The sequence below is a fragment of the Bison bison genome, unplaced genomic scaffold (genome assembly GCF_000754665.1).
Source record: "Bison bison bison isolate TAMUID 2011002044 unplaced genomic scaffold, Bison_UMD1.0 scf7180017864374, whole genome shotgun sequence".
NCBI classification, from domain to species: Eukaryota; Metazoa; Chordata; class Mammalia; order Artiodactyla; family Bovidae; genus Bison; species Bison bison.
The window spans coordinates 836,405-859,941 of record NW_011494946.1 but is presented as its reverse complement, the minus strand read 5'-3'; the positions used below and the strand labels follow the sequence as shown (position 1 = coordinate 859,941).

Sequence of the window (23,537 nt, the reverse complement as noted above, 5' to 3'; positions counted from 1 at the left end):
GCTGGCATATTAAATGCAGCACTTTCACAGCATCATCTTTCAGGATTTGGAATAGCTCAACTGGAATTCCATCACCTCCACTAGCTTTGTTCGTAATGATGCTTTCTAAGGCCCACTTGACTTCACATTCAAAATTTCTTAAGCATGACACAAAAAGCCATATCCACAAGAGTAAATGTGATAAATTGAATTTCAGGGCTTCTATTTATCAAGTGAAAGTCTCTCAGTCATGTCCTACTCTTTGTGATGGTATGGACTATACAGTCCATGAAATTCTCCAGGCTGGAATACTGGAGTGGGTAGCCTTTCCCTTCTCCATGGGATCTTCCCAATCCAGGGATCAAAGCCAGGTCTCCCACATTGCAAGCAGATTCTTTACCAGCTGAGCCACAAGGGAAGCCTTTTCTAATTATCAAAAGATATTATTTAGAATGTGAAGAGGCAAACCACAGGATAGAAGTTATTTGCAAAAACAAACATGTATCTGACGAAAGACTCATCTATTATATATAAAGAACTCTTACAAATCAATAAGATCAGACAACTAAAAAATGTGTTAAAGATTTTTAAGCGCTTGAAACATAGATTTCCATGCCAGAATAAACAATAAACATACAAAAAAGTTGACCAGCTTCATTCATCTAGGATATACAAATTAAGATCAAAATTAGATCGCATTTACATTCACCAGAGTGGTGTACTTGAAAGCACTGACCACCCTAAGAGTTTGAGAGGATATGGAGCATCTTGACTTCTCCTCTAAAGTGGGTCAGTTTGTACAGGAGTCGTCAGCATTTGCCAAGTCTGAACATGCCTATTTTCTGGGGCTAAACAATTCCATTTGTGAAGGTATATCCAGCAGAAAACCGTATGTAGACACACCATAGACATACATATAGAAGCATTACTGAAAAAATTGCAAAGTGGAAATGCTCATTAATAGGAGAATAAGTATGTGAATTGTGAAATGATTGTTCAGGAGAGTACCGTACCATGATGAGAATGAATGGACTGCTATGTCACGTGACCACAGGGATAAACCTTATGAACTCATGCTGACCAGAGCAAACAGACACAGATCAGTGGTTATGGTAGGACTTTGCTTAAGGAAAGCTAAAGAGGAGGCGAAACTTATTGATTGCAGTGTGATTTATAACCGTGGTTACCTTGGTGAGGGTGCTGATTAGTGATTATAAGACGAACTCCAGGGAGTCTGGAATGCTGATAATACACCATCTGTTCATCTGAGGGGATCCCATAGGTCTGTTCACTCTGAGAAATCTCAGTGAGCTCTGCGTTTAGCATGTGTGTGATTTCCTCAATGTGGGTCTTTGGTATTAATTTTATCCTGTAAAAGTATAATAGATGACCTAAAAATGATAATGTGACTATCTAGTGTGGGATGAGAAAGGGGATAGTGGTGAGCTGACAGCAGTGACCTTTCATGTCAAGTTGCTTTTTAGGTTTTATCTTAATATGATAAGTCAACCAGTGGAGGTAAAACGGCGTGATCTACAATATGCATGATGATTACAAGACCTAAAAGAAGCAATTTGGAAAGACTGCCTTTGGGGATTGGGATCAGGATGTTGGGACAGGCTTGGGACCAAACCGTTCATAAATTTTCTCAGCTACTTTGGTGGGATTATAAAACTTTTTAAAGAAAGTATCAAAGTGCCAGAGGTTCATTTCAGTTCCATAAATATTTATGACACACTAAAGTTATTCTAGGCAGTGTGCTAGATGCTGGGGAAACAAAGATGACTAAGATAGGATGCTTTCCTTCGAGGAGTTCACAGTGGAGTAATGGAAATAGGTACTTAGGCAGATAATGTTCTTTATTTTTCCATTTTAGCTTCATAATGCACATTTCGAAAGCACCAGAAAAATCCACATAAAAAGTAAAAGTACATATAATCCCGCCTCCAAAAAGATATTCTTTATAGTCTTTTTATACATTTGCATCCCTATTTTCTGAAAGATTTATATCAATTTCACATATCATTTTTGTCACCAAACAGAATATCTTGAGAACATTTTGCCGTGTCTTTTAAATTTCTTCTGCTTATTAGTGGCGTCTTAACAGTACCCTAGTGAGTGAGCCACAAGTATTGGGACCATTAGCTCAGCCTTGGAGGTTAGACAAAGCTTCCTAATGAAGAGGACTCCTCACTAAGAACATGTCTAGTTCAAATATGGCATCGTTGTCATGGAAAATGTGGAGTTAAACTCAACAGCCAAGGCGTTCTTGGGTCCTCTTAGCCTATATTTACTACCCTGATGTGGTTTTATTAGACCCAGAAGTTTGCTGTTTTTAAGGTACCTTTACACTGCCATTTCAGTTCATCATTTAGAAAGTTGATCTCACTTTCTGATTTCTCCGCCAACTGCCGCCCACAAGCCGTGTACTTATAGCAAGGACTGGAAAATTCCAGGGCAATAAGTAGGCAAGAGGGAGGAGCAGGGCAGCTGAAATACCCCAGAGCCTGAACTCTAGTCTGCTTATGACCAGGAGAGCCTAGTTCCACTGTGGACTCACTCCAAAGTAGTTGACTAAAGGAACCAGAATTGATGTTGTATCTCAGGATAGCAAGGTTGCTCCAAATCCAGAAAGAGAAATGGTGGACAGAAAGGGAGAGAGAGGAGGGGGAGAGGAGGGGGCGGGGAAGAAAGGGGAAAGGGAAAGGAAAGATAAAAAAGGAAAGAGAAAGCCGGGCAGCCTGTAAGAACGCATTTTCACTCGAGGTCTGTTTATTTTCTTCTCGGATCCCGATTGTTGAATGTCCTCCAAAGACCTGATATTATGATGGTATTTTACAAAATATGTTCTATACAAAACTCCTACACAATGCAAAAGAGCCTCCCACACACTCAGCAGCAGGCCTAGCATGCTACTTTAAGAATTATACACATCAAATTTGCTGGGAATAAAAGGAAAAGCAAAGGATAATTTCCAGACTGACCTGGATATAGAAGTTCTTCTGTCAAAGTTTGATAGCAGATGGAGTGATCTGGCCTGACAGTTGCACACACACTTCACCAGGGTGAAAACGATCACGCAGGGCAGAGAAGGAATAGCTTTGGAAACTGAGAGACTAGGAGAGCTAGGTTTTGTTTTTTAACTACTTAAATTAGAAGTATTTTCCTATGCTAAAATGAGGCTTTGAAATTATGACTCAGACATACACTGGGCTTCCCCTGTGGATCAGCTGGTGAAGAATCTGCCTGCAATGCGGGAGACCTGGGTTCGATCCCTGGGTTGGGAAGATCCCCTGGAGAAGGGAAAGCCTACCCACTCCAGTGTTCCTGCCTGGAGAATCCCATGGGCTGTATAGTCCATGGGGTCACAAAGAGTTGTACACGACTGAGTGACTTTTACTTATTCACTTCCTGTGCTAAAATGAGACTTTGAAATTATGATGACTCAGACATACACTAGTTACTTTCCAACAACACTTGTGAATACTACAATTAATCCAGTAATTCATTTTATTGATAATGTACAATTAGGATGCTAAATGATCTGAACATATTACTTCTCTTACTTTAAGTGCTTTACACCCATTATAATTAAGCAAAGCAAAGTTAAAATCACACACATAATAAGGAAAGTAGTATTAATAAATGAAATAAAATTGTCCTCCATACTCAGTTTAATTGCCATAAAAGACTATTACTACATACTTTGACAGATGGTGGGGCTTCCAAACACTGAGCCCAACCCAGGGATTGAACCTGGCTCTCCTGCATCGTAGTCAGACGCTTTACCATCTGGGACATCAGCGAAGTCACATAAATGTATTAACACGGCCTGAAATCGATATTTAACTCCTTGGACTTGGAGCAGAATCAGTTCTTTCCTTTGCTGAGTGTTTATCATAAACAGAGATCTCCTCTTGCAAATAAAATATTTAAGCATCAGAATGGACCTCTCTTTATGACCTACAAATAACCATTCAACATTTAGTTATTAAGCAATATGTGTTTTTCTTGGAATAGTTTTAATCCTTTGAGAGACATTTCATCTTTGAACATTTAGAAAGAATATACACCTATGCATGCTGGCATGTGGCAGGCGTTTCTTAAATATTTCTTGAATTTCTTCCATCAAGAAGTTATTTACACAAACCACCATTCTTAATTATTTGACAGGTTGCTGGAAAACCTTAAATCTGGGTTTCTCCCCACAGTTGTATACCACTGAGCAACCTGAAAATGCATAACACTTTTTACTTTGATGGAAAATTTAACATAAATTTGAGCACCCACTGTTTTTCACACACATCAGGCACTTTTTAAAAACATATGTTAACACTTTAAATCCTTATTGATAGGAATAATCCTGTCAATAAGGTACAATTATGCCTATTTTACATATAAAGAAACCATGCAAGGGAATTATATATCTTGTCTGATTTACAAAATTAGAAGGTGGTATAACCAGGATTTAAATCCAGTGGGGTCTGATTCCAAAGTCCATATTTCCTCTGTAACATTATATTGCCTCCTGTATATAGACCTTAAGTTTAACTCTATTCTAGTAACTTCTTCAAAATATTGAGACCTTTCTTGTTAATATGGGCTGACTTTATTAGCATGGTGGCCATATTTTCCATAGAGAAATGGTAATGTTTAACCTGATAAAGAGTTTTAAGTCCAGTGTTAGATTAGCTGGAAGTTAGTATGACAGAGGTTAATTTCTGATAAATGTAGGGGCAAGAAAGAATTCGAGTTGGGGCTATCTTGAAATATTCAGAAGGACGGATATAATAACAGGTTGACACATTTGCACTAATTTATCGATTTTGATGCTAAGAAATCTTTAACATAATTCCTTAGAAATTGGGATTTTGGCACAGAAGTGTTTTGACAGGTCTTAACAGACAAAATAGACATTTTTAGTCTTTTTTTTTTTTTTTTAACTAAAACCTGCTGAAGTTAGTGATTTCTCCCAACCCCTGAGCTTCTTGTGTGCAGTTAACTGCTCAGTCACATCTGACTCTTTGTGACCCCACAGACCGGAGCCCACCAGGCTTCTCTGTCCACGGGATTCTCCAGGCAAGAACACTGGAGTGGGAAGCTGCTCCCTTCCCTAAGCGTCTTACCTCCTGGCCAATCCCACAGGGATTGATGCTGAAATCTGAACAGAGAGTTGATCTGCCCACAAACGTGGGCACACCTCATTCTTTCTCCCAGGTCCACAAACCCAGGTGGGTCCCAGGCCTTCTGGGGGCTCCCTCCTGGTGGTGTCACTTGGCCATTCCCACTGTTAGACCAACAGCTACTGTTTAGGGCCAAATCCTCACGTCTTTTCTGACTTTGAGATTCCTGATCCTGCCCCAGAGCGTGCAGCTCCTGGGAAGTTGAGTCCGTCTGCACACTCTACTTCTTCTGTAAGACAAATCCCATCCCCAGGCCCCATCCACTCTGGAATTCTGGTCAACAAAGCCTGATCTCTCATTACACTCTGTTGGTGCTTTACGGAGGGAAAGTCTCAGCGAGGAGACAGAGATAAAGTGAGTCAGAAAGAGAAAAACAAATACCATATATTAATGCATACATGTGGACTCTAGAAACATTAGGTCCTAATGAACCTATGTTTGCAAAGCACAAATAGAGACACACAGAGAACAAATGTATGGACCCCGGGGTGGGGGATGAATTGAGAGGTTGGGATTGACATATATACACTGCTATGCATAAAACAGATAACTCCTAAGAAACTGTAGCCCAGGAGACTCTGCTCAATGCTCGGTGGTGACCTAAATGGGAAGGAAATACAAAAAAGAGGAGAGAGATGTGCACATATAGCTGATTTGCTTTGCTGTACAGTAGAAACTAATGCAACCTTATAAAGCAAGTGCACACCAGTTTAAAAAAAAAAAAATACTATCTGACCAAGAAACCTCATCAAAATGGGAGTCACATATTCCCATTCCCATTCCCAAGAGCCACATGGACCATCTGGCTCTTCTCAGAAGGGCAGCAAGGGCTCGACCCACAGCTCCTGGTTTTCTCTGTTGATTCTTTGCTCCTTGAATGGTCTCAAAATTTCTAGTATCTATCGCTCTTAAAATTAAAGCAACTAAAGAGCTGGGATTCAGATTGTCTAGGAAATCCTCAATTACATTTCTAACATCTTTTTTGGAGTCTTTATTAATATAAATGTGTCACATTTAATATCCTAAAACTAATTTCAAATGATGGCTTTGGGGAAGAGACTAATATTCTCATAAAGGTTAACCCAGTTTTTTTTTTTATAGACTTACTTTTGAAATGTAATTGTTATTGTAATAAAACTATAAGGCCCTAACTTGATAGCTTATTCTATAAAATTATTAAAACAGTTTCATCGTACCTACATAACTATGGGCTTCCCAGTCGCTGCTAGTGGAAAAGAACTGGCCTGCCACTGCAGGAGACACGAGAGGCGTGAGTTCGATCCCTGGGTCTGGAAGATCCTCTGAAGGAGGGCATGGCAACCCACTCCAGTATTCTTGCCTGGAGAATCCCATGGACAGAGGAGCCTGGTGGGCTACAGGCCATAAGGTCACACAGAGTCAGATGCAGCTAAAGCAACTTAGCACACACGCGACCCTACCCACCTATATCCAGCTGTTAGAATAATACAGATGTTGAATAGAGTACAACATAAAAGTTGTTGTCATAACTGGAATGGTAGCCAGCAGATTAAGTGTGGGTCAAAGGGGGTCTGTTTTCATATTATTGAGTGTTTTTCAAAAGATATTTTTATTCTGATCAAGCCACATGGAATTGAAATGACTAAATTGGGATGCATCCTGTGGCACAGTGGCTGCAGCAAAACGCCTGTGTCAGAACAGCGGTGCCATCGTCTGACTGGGCATGTATACACTCTCGGCGTGTGATACACTCTCGGCGTGTGGCGCTCTCTCGGCGTGCGGTGCTCCCTCACCTCTCAGAGCTGTGTATATAGGGTCAGACACATTTATGGCTGAATGAAGGCTTGTCGATAGTCTTCTAATATAGGTAGAAACATGGTCATTAGGGTGGGTTAATTAATTTACCTGGCTAATATTTGCTGAGTAACTACTATGGTCCGGGTTTCTTTCAATAATAACTTCTCCTGGGACTTCCCTGGAGTCCAGTGGTTAGTCTGTGCTTCCCCTGCAGGGGGCACAGCTTCAGTCCCTGGAAGGGGGAACTCAGATCCCATAAGCTGTGTGGTGAGGCCAAAAAGAAAAAATATATATATTTAAATTAATTCTATTATTATCAGCATCTAAGATCACTGACATCCTTTTAAAATAATTTATTCAATGTGAATCATGATTCATGAAGTTAATTAAGTAAATTACATGATATTTAAGAAGGAGAAGTGATATTCCATTCAGTGTACTAAGTGTAACCAGTAAATGGGTTAACTATCTCAGTTAACTTACTGTGTCAGGGAAGTCATGATACCTGCATGCTGCGCTAGAATCCATTTTATAAACAAGTCTCTCCTCTTCACCACATATGAGCAGACAAAGCTTGAAGTACCCTTTGCTCATAGATTAAAATATTTTAAATCATAGTTTCTTGTCTCTTTGAAAATTGGCAAGTCAAGGAATATGATATCAAGCATACAAAGAGTCAGTGTGCTGAAAAGCAAGCTCATTATAAAATATAGATACCTTATCTAGCTAAATCAGCTTCAACTTACAGCCTTTATCTTAATAAAATCCCATGATTTTCACTTGGAAAAGTAGCTGTGACACAGTGACCACGCAGGCGTGCTCCACTGATCGGGATCTACAGCCTGCAGGTTTGTAGGTGAGGAGGCCCCCCCGCCCCGTGACGTGTGGCGTTGTCTCCTCAGCCTTGATGCACGCCCTGGTGTTCGGAAACGTGACAGCGATCATCCAGAGGATGTACTCCAGGTGGTCCCTCTATCACACCAGAACCAAGGATCTGAAGGACTTCATCCGTGTCCATCACCTGCCCCAGCAGCTCAAGCAGAGGATGCTGGAGTATTTCCAGACAACCTGGTCAGTCAACAATGGAATAGATTCCAATGAGGTAATGTGAATTTCTCCTGTTGACGTTTTCAGGCAGAAAGCACGTATTCTAAGGTAAAAGCAAGCGCTTTAGTGCAGGTCTAAGAAGTGAAGCACACACCTACCAACTTCTTTATCTCTTTGCGTTTAGCCTCTCATGACCCCCGCAGGGGTTCTTTTGTCTGGTCTTGCTTACGTTTCCATGATGTCACTGTGGACTGGCCAGTGTTTCACAGTAGCTTGCTACTTCGGTCAGTCAGGTAGACATATTTTCATGTGAGATGACCCTCTTTGAAGGAACCAATTGTTACGACAGTTGAATGGTATAATCATGGGCTATTAGATTAATCAAGCTAAAGTTTACCTTTAGATCCAACAAAGAAAAAAAATGCATTTTTCTGCAAACATGTTATGTTTGGGCTTCCAGAAACACCCTGGACCGCCACTGTCAGTATCCTGTAAGCCAAGCAGCCATCCCATCAACCTGCCAACAAAGCCGGCCATCGATATTTTTAAGTGCTTGTTTGGTTTTTCCTCTCTTCAGATGATCAGGACAGCCAAGGAAACTCTAGAGGGCCTAAACTCCAAATCTTCTGTCCCGAGTCAAGTGTCTTTGTGAGAAGCAGGCCACAAGGAACAATATGTTTCATTCTAGAGTCTTTTATTAATTGATTGTCTTTCTCCAGACTTATTAATAGCTGATGATTCAGGAGCACACGGCCGGGGTCACAGTCACAGAAATCCGGGATTATTCGTACATGTAGCTTCCTCTTCGTCCTCTGACTGGTCAAACAGTGGGGAAAGGTCCCTGTGGTCCTACAGTCGGTCAGCGACACAGGACTGCTCCCCAGCTTGGTTCCTTCTTTCATCTTCTCTGGCAGCTTTTGAAGGACTTCCCAGACGAGCTCCGCTCCGACATCACCATGCACCTGAACAAGGAGATCTTGCAGCTGTCCCTGTTCGAGTGCGCCAGCCGGGGCTGCCTGCGGTCTCTTTCTCTGCACATCAAAACCTCCTTCTGCGCCCCTGGGGAGTACCTGCTGCGCCAGGGGGACGCTTTGCAGGCCATCTACTTCGTGTGCTCGGGCTCCATGGAGGTTCTTAAAGACAGCACGGTGCTGGCCATCCTCGGTAGGTCTTGTTGAAAAGCTCCATGAAATTCTACTCTGAAGCATGAATTAAGGAGATGAAAAGGGGGGAGAACTTGTGACTGAGAGAAGGAAAACGAGGGAAGAGTATGTCGATTCAGGATATGAGTTTAATCTGCAAGTTATTACTGCTGCTGTTATGCCATATACTGAGTTTGCACTGTGCTGTTATATGCAACACCTGTTTTGACTTTTACTAAAGAGCCACTTTTAATAAATATTGTCCCTATTTTACTAGTGAGTAAATAATAGTTAGCTTAATTTCTCCCAATAACATGGCAAGAGAATGAACACTTCTGTTTGATCTGTTTGATCAAAGTTCTGTTTGATCCCTAAAGCCAGGTTATGAATGATGACGTCCACTCCCTCTTGGTGAAATAGCTCCTGTTTTAAGAATGTTTCTGCATTTTTGTGGAGAATCCATTCAGAGAAGAACATTGAAAATTGTTTTTTCTGTGCTACAAATAGCACAAAAATGAATGCATATTGAGAATAAACTCTCGTAGCAATCATTAATGTGATACTGTCAAGGTGATGATTGGCTAATTTTCCTCCCTCAAACTCACAGGACAATTTGGGAAGATTCTGTATCACAAAGTTGACTCCAACTATTAAGACGAAATCAGTGTTTATTGAAATGCAAAGGTCAGCTAACAGCAGATGACATGCAGGGTTGATGTAGAAAAGCTCCTATCTAGTGATACAGTTTTATGTGTACCTCTTTTAAAAATCATTTTCATTTTTTTATTTTTTCAACTCATATTTCTTGAAGGCCTGTGAATGAATCAGGTAAACAGGTACACAATATATTTTGAACGCCAGTGCAGAACACCAGTGTTTAGAACTTATGTTAATTAAAAGTGGCCAATGCAGCATTTTAAATTTTTTTTAATTTCCATTTTCAAGAACCTAATTCTGTGGACATCTTAGCCCTTTACAAAATATTTTCACATGTGGGACCTTTGTTAAGTTTTCCTCACACAAAGAGACAGATGAGAGGTATTTTTTTTCCCAAGGTCAAAGCTAACGTAGGTCTTCAGACGCTCTATCCAGCTCACTTTACCCCTCTCAACAATGCCTTTTTAAAAATTAATTTATCTTTTAATTGAAAGCTAATTGCTTTACAGAATTTTGTTGTTTTCTGTCAAACCTCAGCATGAATCAGCCACAGGTATACATATATCCCCTCCCTTTTGAACCCCTCTCTCACCTCCCTCCCCATCCCACCCCTCTAGGTTGATACAGAGCCCCTGTTTGAGTTTCCTGAGCCATACAGCAAATTCCCGCTGGCTATCTGTTTTACATATGGTGTTGTAAGTTTCCATGTTACACTCTCCATACGTCTCACCCTCTCCCCTCTCCCCATGTCCAGAAGCCTGTTCTCTATGTCTTAAACAATGCCTTTAGTCTATATGACCGTTGTAAGTATGCAGTCAGTCGATTTTCACTATAAGCTTCAGGATGGGTTCTATTTTGGAAGAGAATACTGATTGCTCCCCTGACGTGAGCGGAGTGTTACATGTCCACTATCCAGCTCCAGTCTTGCAGCCCTGTCAGGTCGCTGTGATGAGCCTGGTTAGAGGTGCAGAGACGGAGGCAGCTGGGGGAGAAACACCGATGTGCTTCCTGGTGACTTCCGTTGAGCTCTTCATCAGAGGAGAGCTGGGACTTGCCTTCCAAAGTTTGGATCCAACTCTTGATTCACCCCTATATTTTTCTCCTTTTTTTTTTATGATTTGCACCATTTAAAAAAAATCTTTATTGAATTTGTTACAATATTGCTTCTGTTTCATGTTTTGGCTTTTTGGCCACAAGGCATGTGGGATCTTCACTCCCTGACCAGGGATGGAATTGGCACCTGCTGCCGTGCAGGGTGGAGCCTCAACCACTGGACTGCTGGGGAGTCCATGGTTTTCTCCCTGATAGAAAGGCATGGAAGGGTGACTAAATAAAATAGCAACAAGCTGGCCTCGGTGTGGCCAGCTTGTTATCAGCGTGAGGGTGAGATTCTATATACGTGTGTTTTTCAAGAGGAGAATTGAACACTCTTCCCTGCCCATTTATCAACTCAGTGAAGTTAAAAACCAGTCATTCAGTCATTTTTTATTCAAAATTAAAAGTGAGGATCCTTTGAAAATTTGCTCCGAAAACCTCGCTCCAAGCATAAAGTATTTTTCTGTGGGTTTCCTCAGCACCGCTGTGGGTTTTGTGGCCTGCCTGTCAACACAGTCTGCTTTTCAAAGGGCATTTAGTGCCGTTTGCATCAACATGGACGGACTCAGAGTTTGTCATACTGAGTGAAATGAGTCAAAGAAATAAATATCATAGGATATCGTTTATATGTGGAATCTTAAAAAAAAAAAAAAACTGGTACAGATGACCTTATTTACAAAACAGAGACACCTACGTAGAAAACAAACGTACTGTTACCGGGGGAAAAAGGAAGGCGGGATGAGTCGGGAGCCTGAGAGTGACATGAACACTGCCAAGTATAAAGCAGACACTGACGAGGACCCGCTGTGCAGCTCGGGAGCCTGTTCAGTGCTCTGCAGCGACGCACACGGGAAGGAAATCCAAACAAGTGGATATACGAACACGTACGACTGATTCGTTCTACCGTCCCTGAAACTAGCACAAGTGTAAAACAACTATAATTAATCAAAATAAAAATAACAGGGTTTAGTTATTTTTCTAGCAACTTAGGGTTTGATATACATATAAGTAAATTGATCCAGCATTTTCAGATGTATATATTATGGGTTTTTCCATAATTGTAGTGAATGTTTAAATTTGTTAACTAGCAACAGCTCCAGGAATGGAATATGAGAGCATTATCCCTGACATCACATCACAGTAGGTACAAATTTGACAGCTTCTCTGTAAATACTATTGTTTCTAATACATGATTCCGTCAGATTTTCTTCTTTCAAAAAAAGCTTCTGAAAGAAAGTGAAAGTGAAGTTGCTCAGTTGTGTCCAACTCTTTGTGACCCCGTGGACTGTAACCTGACAGGCTCCTCCATCCATGGGATTTTCCGGGCAAGAATACCGGAATAGCTTGCCATTTCCTTCTCCCACCCAGGGATCGAACTCAGGTCTCCTGCATTGCAGGCGGACTCTTTACCGTCTGAGCCACCGGGGAATCCTGGTGGCCCATACTAACAGCTAAAAGATTAAGCCATTGGCTTGTGCCCTGGCCCTGATTTCCTCCATAACTTGAGCTTCCCAAATTTAACATTTCACATCTTTGCTGGTACCCTGTACCTCTCAAAAGTGATTTAAATCCATGTGGCCCTTCTAAACATGCCTATGTGGTGTTGGGACCAAGCCCAAGCAAATATAATAAATTATTAACATTTTCTCTCTGTGGTTAACATTATCTCAATGGAGATCAACTATTTTACTTTCCCTATGGTAATATCATCTTATCCGCCAATATAAATCAATATTGACTCTGATAAACTTTAGCACATTGCTTAAATATAGCTATTTAATACATGTTCACTCTGCCAGCAAAATGAATTAATACATAATATCGTAAGGGAAACCTATCACCAAGCACCTGTCAAGCCAAAATTTATTCAAGCAATTCCATTGTCCAGTCAGTTCTTGAAGGCATTTCTTAATCCGATGCAGTTGACAGAGAGGCAGGGATTTGTCACAGGGATAGAATTTGTTTGCCTGTGCACCTTCATTTCATGTCCCAGTAACTGTTTTCCCACCAAGGTCTTCACTGTGATTTAAAAGAAGACAACAAAGCTCCAGTAAATGCACTGCTCACAGATGGCATTAGTCTGCCTAATTATGATTAAACATAAGTTATGGCTCTAACCAGGAAGGTTTGCAGATGCCTCCCATCAACTTTTTTTCCCCCCAATGGAAAGATAACTGATGAGTAAATATCAGAAACAGAATTCTGAGTAATAGAGACTGTGCTGCTGTGCTGGGCTTAGTCACTCAGTCGCATCTGACTCTTTGCGACCCCATGGACTGCAGCCCACCAGGCTCCACTGTCCATGAGGATTCCCTAGGCAAGAACACTGGAGTGGGTTGCCATGTCCCCCTCAGGGGATCTTCCCAACCCAGGGATCAAACCCAGGTCTCCCACATTACAGGCAGATTCTTTACCAGCTGAGCCACCAGGGAAGCCCAAGAATGCTGGAGTGGGTAGCCTATCTCTTCTCCAGGAGATCTTCCCAACCCAGGAATCAAACTGGGGTCTCCTGCATTGCAGGCGGATTCTTTACCAGCTGAGTCACCAGGGAAGCCCCAACAGAGACTGTAAGGAAACACAAAAGCCTTCCCTTCTTTTAGAAATAAGGATACTGAAACCCAGAGTAATTAAGAAACTCAGATCTAGGCTCTAAATCCAGATAAGTGAGTAATCCACAAAGTTGTAAAATTAGTGAGGGTGAAAATTAGGCTCCACACAAGGCCTGGCACACACGTCAGTGATCTATAAATATTCACTGAATAAATAAAAAACCAGAATTCTAGAATGCCAAGTCAGCAAGATGCTGGGGCCTTTGTGGCTGAAATCACCATTCTGTGGCCACTCAAGGTACGAGAGTAGGGTGACCCTAAAGTTTTTCCAAACACAAGTAGAAAATGTGAGTTCTCACCGTGGCAGCTTGGTGCGTCAAGGTAAATTCTCCTCAGGTGTACAAAACTCGGGGCTTCCCCAGAGGCTCAGCAGTAAAGAATCTGTCTGCCGTGCAGAAGGCCTGGATTTGATCCCTGGGTGGGGAAGATCCCCAGAGGAGGGCACGGCAACCCACTCCAGCCTTCTTGCCTGGAGAGTCCCGTGCACAGAGGAGCCTGGGGGGCTGCAGTCCATGGGGTCACACGGAGCTGGTCGTGAGCTGGAGTGACTGAGCAGCACAGCATATGAAGCTTGAGCATTTGCTATACTCAGTCCAACCTGGCTGTGTTTACATTTTACCCCAGTACCCAGCTTTGAATTTTTGAGCAGCAATTTAGATTTCTAACAAAACATGCAAGAAAAAAGAAATCACCAAGTTAGTGTTGGTGACAATAAATTCCTCAGCACCACGTGGCTATTTATTCTCTTAGTGTCTATAAATGTAGAGTTTAGTCTTTTTTCTTCTGCCAAATAGGCTCAATTTCAAGGTTTTAAAAAGATAATACCTAGAAATAATTCAATAATTTGAGTTTTTGGTCTGCCACAAATACTTATGAATGTCTCAGATATTCATGGATAAGTTGGCGCATCTCTTTTTACTGTCAAGTTCAATAAAACAGACTTTTATTGAAGCCTGCTGTATGCCAGAAACTGCTTCCAGAAATTCTGCGTGAAATAAAAAAATAAACATTTAGAAGTTTAAAAATTAATTGAATGAAGAATGGTTGGGACAGTTTGTTCTACAACATTCCAAAGACAGTATTTGCTTGGTGGGTTTTGGCTGGCAAAATGTTGGTTGTTGGTTCTCTACAAAATGGAACAAAGTGACCATTTGGAAAAAAAGTAAAGCGCAGGCATGATGATGTTTGAGGACAAAGATAAACCAGAAACTCCTGAGTTGCAGTCTTGAGTCCAAGGCCAGTGTTCTTTGTGAACTTGGTCATATTACCTCAGCTTTTAACCTGAGTTTGTCTGAGAACTGAATGGATTTTCTTTCTGATTTCTCACATGGACGCTGAGTGCATTAATGGCTCTGTCTAAAATAAAACTGACGCTGTAATCAGCTTTTGCCAGCACTTACGATTATGCTCACCTTCCTGCTAGGTTAGACTGATTCAAATCAAGTTCAAGATTTTAAAGATTCAGAGAAATTGCCCAATATTATCTAATCAGCAAACTCAAGGAGGTAAGCTGGTTCCCAGTTTAAGACTGATGGGCAGAGGTGTTACAGACAAATATCAGAGGTGCTGGAGTGAGAGAGAATGAACAGACGAGTGTCAGACCCTTCTCCCCGCAGGGGAAGGGCTCATAGTTTTTATTTATTCACTTTCTTTTTTTGCTGGAGAAAACGGGATTTTCACATGGTCACGGAGCATTAAAACTATGACCTGTGTTTTGCATTTTGTGCAGTAGATTCACTGTCCACTGTGCCCAGGAGTTGCCTTTGCCTCTTGACGCTCCTCCTTCACACCGCCCCCTGTCTTGCAGACGTGTTCAGAGATAAATAAAACAACCTGAGTGTATTAGAAAGCAGATGGTGATGCTTATATTATTGTCCAAAGTACTAGAATCAACATGATTAATATACCTCTTGATGGCCTTACTTCAAGATCCCAAAGTATTTTTACTCAGAAAAATATTATTTCCTTTGAATAGTCAAAGCAGCTGTAACCAAAATCGTCAACTGCTTTGCCTAAAGTCGTTTACCAAATCCTTCGGGGGACTGACGTGAGCCCATGTGTGACCTACGAGTTCTAACTCCCAGTCTCCTAGGCTTTATCCTCAAGATGAGTGTTCTCGACTGGATGTGGTTCAGATTGCCAAAGGACGTTTGGCAATGTCTGCAGATATTTGGGGTTGTTATCTCTGGGGGTGGGTGATGTGAGATGCACTAAACATTCCATCCTGTACCCAATGCTCCCCCCACCAGCACAGAATGATGGGGCCCCAAATCTCAACCCTGCCCAGGCTGAGAAACCCTGCCCCAGATAAAGGTTGCTCTTCTCTTTGAGCATAATTTCAGAGAAATGAAGCCTGTAAATCAAATGACGTCTTTCAAGCGACGTGTCTCTTTTCTCACTGTTTCAAGGGAAAGGGGATTTAATTGGAGCCAATCTATCAATTAAGGATCAAGTGATCAAGACCAACGCGGATGTGAAGGCACTAACCTACTGTGATCTCCAGTGTATCATCCTCAAAGGACTCTTTGAAGTTCTGGACCTTTACCCAGAATATGCTCACAAATTTGTGGAAGACATTCAGCATGACCTCACATACAACCTTCGAGAAGGTCACGAGAGTGATGTAAGTCTCCCTTCTAATTACTGCTGAGATCCAAACACACAGGGCCTGGAGATCATTTATAATAGCAAAGAACATGTTCTGACCTCACTTCAAAAAATCTCTGAGCAGATAAGGTGGGACTGTTCAGTCACTAATTGAGCAATTAGGTAAGTAGCCAGGAGTCAAACCGGGAGCATGTTATCAATATTTTAGAAAAGTAGGATTTATGGAGGAGTTCTCTTAATTTTTTTCTTGTTTATTTTCATTTGCTTATAACCAGGATGAATGTCGGGGGCATATAATATTTAGCTAGAGAGGTGTGATTCCTCCGGAACTTAAGGATTTCCAGATAGGGCGTATGGTTCAGAGTTTGCTACACGCGGGTGTATTCCCTACACCACTGGCTTGACGTCGTTTTGCTTAAGACCATCTTTTTATTTGTTAACCATGACTCAAAACAGTCTGTCTTAAAATGAGTAAATAGGTATGAAAGGATTCAAACCAAAGATTGTCACCCTGGAAGCATAATGGGCATTTTATGAAATTATATATTTGCTACATGTTTCAGTTTATACAAACAGCTTTCCTGTCAAAATATGTACCAAACTGTGTCCTGTGATTAAGCTGCTCGTGAACATGACTTCATTAAATGTGTCAGAGAGACAAATGACTTAATAGGAATGATTGTTGGAAGGCAGGCCAGAGTGTGTATGCATATCGCTCTCTATCAGCAGACGCCTTCATCTGCTGCCTTGAGCTCTGCCCCAGAGACTTGCTAGTCTCGATTTTTTTCCTTAAGGGTTTAAGAAGTGAGGCTCTTGTTTTGACTAACCCACATTGTGGGGACATCGTCATCAGCATTCTCCAAACTGTCGGTAAAGAAGGAATCCAAGTTGTTTGACTTCCTCTTGGTTGAGGACATCAAATGACAGACAGAACACAGATGGTGCCCCCTTCTGAAGCTCAGGATTACCAGTTTTGAATGCATGCATCTCTCCATGGATGGAGGCAAACGGCAAAGGAGGTGGAAATATTTATTTCGAAACTTTTTGTGTTAAGGACTCTGTCAGTGTAAAACGTTTTATTCAGTGCCAAAAGCCTCTGTTGAAGCTAAGTGTCAGGTTTTACAGGACAGAAAACAGATGCAGAATGGTTAAGTAACATGTGTGATCACACACACAGCTCCTCTGGCCATGGAAATTTCCAGGCAAGGATACTGGAGTGGGTTGCCATGGGTTATATGGCAACCCACATATATATATCCTCTTCCAGGGGATCTTCCCGACCCAGAGATTGAACCCACGTCTCCTGCACTGGCAGTCAGGTTCTTTACCACTAGCAAAGAGAGAGCCAACATGTCCTCAACATGGACAAATGGAAAATATTGGCTCTCAACCCCAAGATTTCATTCAATTACTTTTAAAAAGTCTTACCTTTAATCCATTTTTTAATTCTCCTTTTGTCTTTGCTGAAACATTCATCACAGTGATTTTAAGCCTCCAGTGTCTGAAAGGCCAATGAGACTCTTTTCTTTATCTGTTATTTTTGGGGGGAGGGGTTGTTTTTTTGTTTTTGAGGTCACTTTCCTTCCTCTACTATTTTTCAAACAGATATCATGACTTTGCTTCAATGTAGATGTTGTTTATGAAAAAAGTGAAGTTGCTCAGTCGTGTCCGACTCTTTGCAACCCCATGGACTGTAGCCCGCCAGGCTCCTCCATCCATGGGATTTTCCAGGCAAGAATACGGGAGCGGGTTGCCATTTTCTTCTCCAGGGGATCTTCCTGACCCAGGAATCGAACCCGGGTCTCCCACACTGCAGGCAGACTCTTTACCACCTGAGCCATTCTTGAAAAAAGCGTTCGTATTATTTTCCTTCTAATAGGGTTATGTTTTCCTGGGACAGGCAGAGCACCCAACAAATCGCTTTCACCCTGCCTACAGTTCCTCCTAGGCTTTGTTAGGTTGATCTGCTTCAGTTTTGCCCCAACCCTGGTGGTACAGCTCTCACCCCTAAGACATGTTTCAGAATCTCTGCTAAAATCCCTGGGTGTTGCCCAAAGCTTCTCCTATTTGACATGCCTTTCCTGCAGCCTGAGCCTCCCTGAGCATCACGAGGGAACCGAATCCCCGGGCTCCTTGGAGACTGCCCTGTGCCCCTAAGTGAGGAGCTGGCTGACCCCTGGGGGCCTCCTCCCTGGGATTCACTCCTCAGATCCTGGGAGTTTGGGGACACATGGATTGCTCTTCTCCAGGAAGACTGCTCCTCTCTCTCCTACACTCTGCCACCCCACAGTGAAGCAATAGATTCCCTCAGAAAAACGCTTAGATAAACGTGACCCTCGGGGCTTTCCTGGTGGCTTGGCTGGTAAAGAATCCGCCTGCAATGTGGGAGACCTGGGTTTGATCCCTGGGGTGGGAAGTGCCCCTGGAGAGGGGAAAGGCTCCCCAAAGTGGATTCTGGCCTATATACTGATGGACTTCCATTTTCTCAGGGGTCATAGCCCTTCAAGTCTGACCTGAGTCGGTTGTTCTCCATTGCTTTTAAACAGTTATTTTCATGTGTTTTGTCCAGCTTTATAATTATTTTTAGTTCAATATTAGCTATTTCACTATGGCTGAAACAAAATCTTATGCTTCTATACAAAGGACCCCTCTGAGCCACATTTTTAAGGGTAAATGGGAACTGGAGCTCTGAAATCTTTATTTTTTATAGTTCCTCATCTTGTATCACTCAGAATTTACATTTACACTATATTCAAGATTCTGGTAGCTCAGTTGGTAAAGAATCCACCTGCAATGCAGGAGACCATCTGCAACACAGGAGACCTGGGTTCTGTCTGTGGGTTGGGAAGCTCCCCTGGAGGAGGGCATGGCAGGCCACTCCAGTGTTCCTGCCTGGGAAATCCATGGAAGAGGAGCCTGGCAGGCTACAGTCCATGGAGTCGCAAAGAGTCCCACATGACTCAGTGACAGCCGAGATCCTGGGTTGCTATGCCTTCTAAAGGCTAGGTAAATTTGGACCATACTTACCAATAATTTTATAATCCTGGGGAGATTAAAAATAGTCTAAAAATAGTCTAATAGACTAAAAATAGTCTTGTGCTATTTTTTAATTGGGGTATAATTGCTTTTCAATGTTTTATTAGTCTCTGCTGTATGTAAACATTTATCCCCTCCCTCTGTCTCCTCCCCACTGATGCATATGTATAGAATCTTGTGCTATTTCTAAGGATACTTTGACTTTGGCGGGGTGTGGGGCTTCTATTCTGACGATTACCTGTGATCATGGCTGCAACTGCTCTGGTGTCAGACCAAGGTGGACCCAGCCCCTCTCCTTAATTTCCACACCCACACGGGTAAAAATACCCAATCACACAGAGTTTCCGGTGGGTTGAATCCTTTGTGAAAGTTTGGTCTAGGGATTCTAGGAGGAACACTTGCATCATGGGAATGCAAACAGTGCAGACATAACTTCGCTCTGTCCTCGCTCTTAAAGCTCCTGTGGCCCGTCTGCCACACCGGTCAGCCCTTCATTTCTGCTTTCCCCTCCTCTCCTGTCTTCATCCTCTGCCTGCATCCCCAGGTTCCCCACTGTGTCTGGTAGGATTTAACTCTCTCTCTGATTGGTTTGTGTCTTTCTAATCTTGCCTTCTGGATGTACCTTCTCTCACAAGTGCTTATAAAGTATCAGGTGACAGAGAGCATTACCAATCTGGATAAAGAGTGGAGTGATCATCAACCCGTTTTGAAATAAAAACAAAGTGTTTTAAGAGATAGTCGAAAGGTATGCATGTCACAGTGAGCTGTGAATCTAGAACTCTGATAAACCGTGTAACTTTAGAATGGCAGCTCATCCAATTAATTGAAATGTATAAAATGTGTTCTGAGTTTGTGAAAAGGCAAGCTAGTACCGACCTCATGATAATTACTCATTTTATGCACTCGGTGTATTTTATATGTTTGCCCTTATTTGTATCTCCTGATGACCCCAATACTGACATAGATTAATTCAGCTGTTTCTGTCTGTGGAGATTATGAGAAATCTGCTTCACAGCTTCTCATGGTAAACCCTGTAAAACTGGTTTTCGCACAGACTCATCGGTTGGTGGTTGTGAAATTTAGTTTGCCTTAACGTTAGAATTTTGAGATAACTAATGACTGAAGAGTATCTAAAATAAGCTTTCCAAAGTTAGTAGTGTTAACACACGGAAGATCAGACATTGACACGGTCGCATGTAGACACCTTCTGGGTGTGAGCGTCACGGACTCTGACCTTCGGGTGTGGCTGTGGAGCAGCAAACGCCAGTGCCTGTTTTACCTTACCACGGGTTACTCGATGAAACTCTTTTTTTTTTTTTAATTTTTTTTGGCTGTGCCGCATGGCATACAGGGATCTTAGTTCTCTAACCAGGGATCAAACCCATGCAGTGGAAGCATGGATTCCTAACCACTGGATTGCCAGGGAGGTCCTGAAATTTCTTGCCATTTTTTTAATTGAAGTATCGGAGAAGGCACTGGCAACCCACTCTAGTACTCTTGCCTGGAAAATCACATGGGCGGAGGAGCCTGGTAGGCTGCAGTCCATGAGGTCGCTAAGAGTTGGACACGACTGAGCTTTTCACTTTCACTTTTCACTTTCATGCATGGGAGAAGGAAATGGCAACCCACTCCAGTGTTCTTGCCTGGAGAATCCCAGGGACGGGGGAGTCTGGTAGGCTGCTGTCTGTGGGGTTGCACAGAGTCGGACACGACTGAAGCGACTTAGCAGCAGCAGTAACTGAATTATAGCTGACTTACAATGTTTCAGACGTACAACAATCCCAGTATAGCTGTGATTCAGTCTCACATATGTACATGTTCTTTTTCGGGCTCTTTTCCAGCGTAGGGCACCATGTGACACTGAGTGTGGCCCCTGGCTCTGCAGCACGGCCTTGCTGTTGATTGAGTTTACACCTGGTACAGTGTGTTTGTTGATCCCAGACTCCTAACTTAGCCCTCCCCACCTTCCCCTTGGTCGCCCTAGTGTGGTTTCTGTCTCTGTGTGTGTTTCTGTTTTGTAAACACGTTCATTTTCTTAGATTGCACACGTAAGCAATGTCATAGGATAACCTCCAGGTTCATCCATGTTGCTGCGAATGGCGTTACTTTACTCATTTTTGTGGCTGAGTAGTGTTCCGTTGTGTATATGCACCACATCTTTTGTATCCATTCCTCTGTTGATGGACATTTGGGTTGCTCCCGAATCTTGGCTGTTGTAAATGGTGCTGCTGTGAACGCTGAGGTGCATGTATCTTTTTGAGTTAGAGTTTCATCTTTTCCAGATCCATGCTGAGGAGGGGGGGTGCTGGATCTTATGGTGACTCTGTTTAGCTTTTAAGGAGACTTCTTTCTCTTCGCTATAGTGGCTGCACCCAGTCACAGCCACACCAGCAGTGTAGGCGGGCTCCCTTTTCTCCACACCCTCTTTACCACTTATTGACTGCAGTTTTTTCATGATGGTCATTCTGATTGCTGTGAGATGACACCTCGTTGTAGTTTTGATTTGCGTTTCTCTAATAATCAGTGATATTGAGACTCTTTTTGTGTGCGCACTGGCCATCGGTGTGTCTTCTTTGGAGACATGTTTATTTAGGCCTTCTGACCATTTCTTTGACGGGAAGCTTATTACATTTTAAGTGTGTTGGGTACTCCACTTTCTCCCTCAGTTTTCCATTATTTCATATAATCTGATCAGCATAAAAAATAAAGTCTCCTCCTTCAGTCTTTCCCTCTCTCTAGTAACAGGAGAGAGAGTTCCCTAGGATCCTGAGGGTCAGCGGCCTCTGGGTGAAGGTCCTGGAAGTGCCACCTCCATGACAGCACAAGAGGTTACCCCGAAGTTTAGAGAAGATTCCTGAACAGAGACAAGGGAGCCTGGAGGAGCAGCCACTTTCAGCAGTTCTCCTCCAATTTTGACATCTTCGATGCTACGTGGGTAGTTTATGGTGGGTTGATTCATCACAATACTCCAACCCCCTGAGCAACACACTCTCTACACACCAAGCCCCAGGCATCAACGGTGTAGCTACAAAACCGCACACCCCATAATCCTGACTCCTGAGTGAAACAAGCACATGTATAGGCACAATTAATGGAAAGCTTCCCAGAGTGGTCACATGCATTAGATAACACCTGTATGTTAAACATAATTAAATGTAAAGTTTCATACTAACAAAGAGTCAACTTGCTCTCACCCCCTGTAGGCGGTGTATAGAGGGGAGTTACACGCTGAGACGTTTCTCCCTGACCATGACCAAAGAAAAGTGATGTAATGGTTCTCCCTGCATCTATTCTTTTTCTTTAAATTGACTTATAATTAACAAACAATATTAAATTAAGATGTGCAACATAGTGATTCAATATTTTTAGACCTTATGAAATGCTCACTACAGTAAACCATCCAGTACCGTACAAAGCTGTTACAATATTATTGGCTGTAAGTCCATAAGTATAATGATATATCCCTGCGACTTATTGATTTTGGGGCCAGAAGTTTGGTTTTGTTTTTTATTTTTCACGTAGCCAGAAGTGTTTCCCTCTCAGCCCCTCTCACCTACTTTACTCCCCACCCAGACCCAAACCCTCTCCCCTCTGGCAACCACCGGTGTGTTTCTGTTTTATTCCGTTTTGTTTTTTTGTATTGTCGTTTAGGTTCTACCTGTAAGACTCAAACGGAGCGTGTTGTCCTGCCTGACTTATTTCACACAGCGAAATACTCTGCAGGTTCACCGTGCTGCCCAAGTGCTAGGGTTTTATCATTTTTCTGGCTGAGTACGCTCCACCGCGCAGCCCGCCACGCCTTCTTCATCCGTTCACATGTCGGTGGACGCCGAGGCGGCTTCCGTGTCTTGATGTAGTAAGCAGCGCTGCAGTGATTACAGGGGTGCATGTATCTTTCCATACCGGTGTTTTCATCTTCTTCAGATAAATACTCAGAATTGTTGGATCATGCACAACTGAGCCACACACGTATTTCTATTCTACGTGTTTTGAGGAGCTTCCACACCGTTTTCTTTAGCGGCCGTATTTACATTTAATTTCCGCCAGCAGCACCGAGGGCTCCTCTCCGCCACAGCCTCGCCAACACCTGCTGTTTGTTGTCTCCTTTAATGACAGGCATTCTTAGAGGTGTGGGCTGGCGGCTCATTACCCCAGTGAGTTACTTGAGCACCTTCTCAGGTGCCTGTTGGCCTTCTGCGCGTCTTCTGTGGAGAGCTACTTTACGCCTTCTGCCCGTTTCTTAATTGGGGTGTTTGGGGGCTGATATTGAGTTATGTGAATTTGTCCTATATTTTGTATCAACCCTTTCTTGGATATGGAATTTAGAAACGCCTTCTCCCGCTCAGTGGTTGTCTCTTGGTTTTGCTGACGGTCTCCCCCCACGTGAGAGCCTCTTAGTACAGCCC

The 23,537-nt window shown here is 42.6% G+C and overlaps 1 protein-coding gene across 1 annotated transcript in view; it reads left to right on the top strand.

Annotated features, from left to right (window-relative positions):
- Positions 1 to 23,537, top strand: part of KCNH8 (potassium voltage-gated channel, subfamily H (eag-related), member 8) — a 492,651-nt gene that overhangs the window by 390,760 nt on the left and 78,354 nt on the right. The window contains exons 9-11 of the mRNA XM_010856748.1: positions 7,841 to 8,040; positions 8,900 to 9,149; positions 15,897 to 16,111. Coding sequence (XP_010855050.1) covers positions 7,841 to 8,040; positions 8,900 to 9,149; positions 15,897 to 16,111 — 665 coding nt within the window. The remainder of the gene's footprint in view (positions 1 to 7,840; positions 8,041 to 8,899; positions 9,150 to 15,896; positions 16,112 to 23,537) is intronic.